The sequence below is a fragment of the Sphaeroforma arctica genome (assembly GCF_001186125.1).
Source record: "Sphaeroforma arctica JP610 unplaced genomic scaffold supercont1.170, whole genome shotgun sequence".
Classification (NCBI taxonomy): Eukaryota; class Ichthyosporea; order Ichthyophonida; genus Sphaeroforma; species Sphaeroforma arctica.
This window is the reverse complement of record NW_014040388.1, coordinates 20,596-24,899: the sequence shown is the minus strand read 5'-3', so window position 1 is coordinate 24,899 and position 4,304 is coordinate 20,596. Positions and strand designations below refer to the sequence as shown.

The window sequence follows — 4,304 nt, the reverse complement described above, 5'->3', positions numbered from 1 at the left end:
CATAAACTACGTGTAAGACTATAAAATATACACACCCTCGTCGGCTTTAGCTCGTGCCAATTTCTCAGCAGCGAATTCCGTAGCCCATCTCTTTCGCAGCACAGTCATCTGCTCTTTGTAACTCTGCTTAGCACTATTGTAGTAGTTGTGTGGGAAAGTTTGCACTTGCACGTGTAGCTTCCCTGCTTTCGATAGCTTCATACTTTTCATAGGTTCGACGCCAGCAGGGATTCTGGATCTGACTCTTTCGTCGGGATGCACTATATATTGCACCACATTTCTACTGGAAGTATTGGTGCGCAATTGTATCCGCATGAGCGGTGCTGTATGTCCTTGACACAATATTGCTCTGAGTCTTAGCATAATGCCACAGTATTCAAGTGTCTGTGTAAGACTGAAGAGAATGACACTGTTAATAGTGAGTATGTATTCGAATCTATGCAGCGTGTGCCCGTGACACTGCGTACAAAAGTATTTCCTTTTCCTGGATACCGATGATTTGGTCTGTTTCATATACTCTAAACTATGTATTAGAACTTCAAATTTCCATGGCCGGTAACTTTATCCCATGCAATTCTATTTTTAGCTTTTGTTGTGGTGACTGGGCCACTCGGGTCTTAGGGCCACTCGGGTCTTGGGGACTGGGGTGGTGTTGACGACAAAGTCACAAATTATTATCAGTAAACATTCTTTGTCTTTTTTTTTAAACACTTGGAAAAAAACGACCAAATACTGATGTTGACTATTTGTTGCAGACTTGCACGAGTTGCAGCCAACAAATTCACAATTTCACCCGTCAGAGGTCTTGATCAGTTCTGATGTAGGTCCTGCCGGCTCATTAGCAATCCATTTCCTGCCGGGGCAATTCATTTCCTGCCGGGATAGTGTATTCTGGTCTCTTTTTTTAGTGGCGCTATTTAGTCAATAAAATTATCATTTTGCAACTGTTCGTCGGTGGCGTTCTTGCCGTCGTAGCCTATAGCATTCTCATTTGCAACAACTATAGATAGCGACGCTATTATCTTATCATACGTAGTCGAATATCTTTGGCCAATGCCTCAGGTCTTGAGTACACAAATGGGCACAGCGAGTCAGAAATACATAAAATATGCTATGGTTTTTGAACCAGTGAAAGCTGCGTACGCGATATTCGATAACACAAGCTCATAATGACAAAAGCCCCCGAAATAATTAAACTCTGCTTTCCTACACAACCACCTATTTTAGCGACTAAAGCCAGTCCTGTGATGAGTATTCCCCTCCCACATTCCTGATACTACATAAATGAAAACAGTATACCGCTTTACTTTATGGGTCAACTTAGGTATCATACCAAACCGATAGTTTTGTACCGACATAAAAAAACAAAGTAGATTAATCATGTTTTATTTTTGGCTGCCATCAGCTATAATATGTGCCAAATTTTGGTGTTCTCGATTCGTTTACTGACACTCGTTTTTCCATATATTGTGAATTATGCTGCTATTCTAAGTCATTGTTAATTATTTGTGTACCGGTATATTGTTATAGAGTTTGTGATAGGTGAAGATCTGTCCATAAACCCATTTACGCAGTTGGTAGCGCAGGCCTCTTCGTGAAGAAAGACGTTTTCTTCTTGAACATCGATGATATCGAAGATAGCGAATTCGAAGAATTGTTGCCTCTTGATAGCTTCTTAGTCAAATCGGGCAGACTTCGTTCCAGGCTGAACTGTACTGTGGCACTTGTCGCGAGTGCTAGTCTGTTAATCAAATGCGTCGCGGCTACATCGTTCGCCCCTTCAGCAGTCAGTTGTTGTAAAGTAAATAAACTCTCAGGGAATTGTGTTGCGCAGTACAATCTATGAAAGTATGAAATCAAACTTTCGGTGTCCTTGAGACGCACCAGTACACTGCCACTCTCGTCATTTGCCCCCGGAGCCAATCCGAACCTACGCTCTCTTCTATGTGAATCGAAAACAATCACTCCACTTTTTCCCAGGAAGGCAACCATCGTTGAGTGCTTATGCACAGTCAGCACGTACACAGTGACCTCGTTTTTGTTCACAACTAACGATCTGACCGCGTCCGCTATATCCATACCGTAGTCTTTGCCACAAAGTTGTCCCCAAAGGCAGGAAGGCGCTGCGCGGGCCGGACTTTCTTCTAGGTTGCAGATTTCATCAACCGCGGCCATATTCTGTACCATACCCTTCGAGTTTCTGGACTCGTTAATGTCTATCCAGTTTCCTTGTAGTTTGCACCCCTCTTCAATCAACGTACGCACACTCTCTTCTGTAGCAAACGCCTTGGCTGAACCCTCGCCCAGTGTTAGCAATACTGAACCAGCCAAAACTGCAATTGAAGTGCAGGCATATTTGGCACCAGAGTGTATGTCTACGAAGTCGTACTGTGTTGTAGGAAACATACTAATATTACTACCGCGCTCATCAAATTTTAAGGCAGAGCCTTTCTTACTCATCATCATATTTTCCTAAGAGTGAGGTATCACACAGTCGATTAATATAATTTCTCAATACGTGATTCCTATTATTACGACTCAGACTTGTTTATAGTGCAGACGAAATTCGGTGTGAGAACAGTTTTGAATGAAACCTACAAACCAAATTTTGGTCAGAGCCACCTGCAATAGATGATCACTTTTTGAGATGTATTCGTGCGCTAATACCTGTATTGCAGTATTGATGACAGGCAGTGTTTGAGAATCTTTAAGTTGGTTTCAGTGATTTTAAACAATGTGTGTACCAAGCTGCAACTAGTATGTAACTTGTATAAATATGTATGTGCATGTACGTATTTTAAAATATATATATATTATAGGCATTTGGTATGTAAATATTATAAATAATAATTTGAAATTTCGAACCATGCTCCGAACAACAAAAATGAAATTTTTTCCAATAAATATTTTGATTTTCTAGAAGAAGAAAAAAACTAAAGTATATAACAATAAACTCATAAAGAGCTTATGTCCGTCGTCACTACTCACTACTCACTCTCTATTGTTTATTTAGTAGGGACTAGAGAGACGTCAGTTTGACACACGGTCACGGAGTCACGGACTCAACGAACTCACGGGCTCGCACTCTCACTGTCTCACAGACTCGCGCGGTTGACGATCCTCAAAATCCAGTCCTCCTCATGGACTTTTTTTCCGACCACGAGCCCACGGCTCACGGCTCACGCACCACGGCAGATCACGGGCCACGAGCCACGGGCCAACGGTCCTACCACGATTCACGGGTCACATATTACTACAGAGCCGCGGGCCCGCAGCGACTCACAGCACGATTCCAAGCGCGAACAAGATTATGGTTTCCTACTGGATTTCTTTCCCTCCCCCGGTCGAATCACCCCAATCCCCCGGTCCCCGCCCCCCAAGCAAAAAAAAACTCTGTGAGCTGGGGTGGGGCGTGGGCGCGTGGGCGCGTGTTGGCCTGACGGCTGACAGATACTGACAGGCTGACACCTGATGGCTGATGGTGACAATTTTATAATTTGTTGTTATTTTACTAAAATAATTTATAATAAAAAACAATTCGAATGCTGAAGATGTATTTAGAGGGGGTTTTTTTTAGAAGGCTATGTACATAGATATGGTGTTTGTTTTTAGAAGAAGGCTATGTATGGCTATGGTAAAGATTGGTAAGTTTTTTTTTAAACAAAATATTAGTGATTATTTAGCCCTTTCAGTCCTCGACGGCTCTCAACCAGACCAAGAGTGTGGGCTCAGGGCTGCGTGGCTCAGCGGTTATTTAGCCCCTGCTTTTAAAGTAGCTCAGGTCTCTTTACACTCCTGGGTCTGGCTGGCCTGGATGCTATTTAAAAAAAAGGTTCCTATTTAGTCCTCAGTCCTCACTCCCTCCTCACTCCTCACATCTTCACTCTCCACTGTCCTCAGCCGTTAGACCTAAGTCCTAAGACTCAGACGCAGTACAGCTCAAACTCGGACCTTTTTATTGTGGTACAATAAGGTACATACATAGACTCGATATTTGTTTTTAAAAAATGTGTCTTTTCCTGTGTGTTGTGCTTGGATCTCTCTCTCTCTGGAGTCTGGGGTAGGGAACCGACTAGCGCGAGGTAGAAACCCTCGACACAATATTTTACTGGGTTGCCCCCGGCACCCCGGGCCCCCACGGCCCACTGCCTAATGTGTTTTTTTTTAAGTTGAAAGTTGGAACTGTACCTCAAGCCCTATAAAAAAATACCGGATTGTCTGAGTTCTGGACTTCGTTCTGACACAATATAATTATTTTTTCGAAACGATATTCTATTGGTTTACTGAACGCTAATAAAATTCTG

General features: G+C 42.8%; 2 protein-coding genes across 2 annotated transcripts in view; both read right to left on the bottom strand.

Annotated features, from left to right (window-relative positions):
• Window positions 1–201, bottom strand: part of SARC_03364 (hypothetical protein) — a gene marked incomplete at both ends in the record, with an annotated part of 3,907 nt that extends 3,706 nt beyond the window's left edge. Inside the window, one exon of the mRNA XM_014302829.1 lies at window positions 36–201. Coding sequence (XP_014158304.1) covers window positions 36–201 — 166 coding nt within the window. The remainder of the gene's footprint in view (window positions 1–35) is intronic.
• A 1,168-nt stretch (window positions 202–1,369) lies between these two features.
• SARC_03363 (hypothetical protein) lies at window positions 1,370–2,766 on the bottom strand. Its single transcript, XM_014302828.1, has one exon. It carries the CDS (start codon window positions 2,464–2,466, stop codon window positions 1,567–1,569), a length of 900 nt encoding a protein of 299 aa, XP_014158303.1. The 5' UTR covers window positions 2,467–2,766; the 3' UTR covers window positions 1,370–1,566.
• Window positions 2,767–4,304: the final 1,538 nt, after the last annotated feature.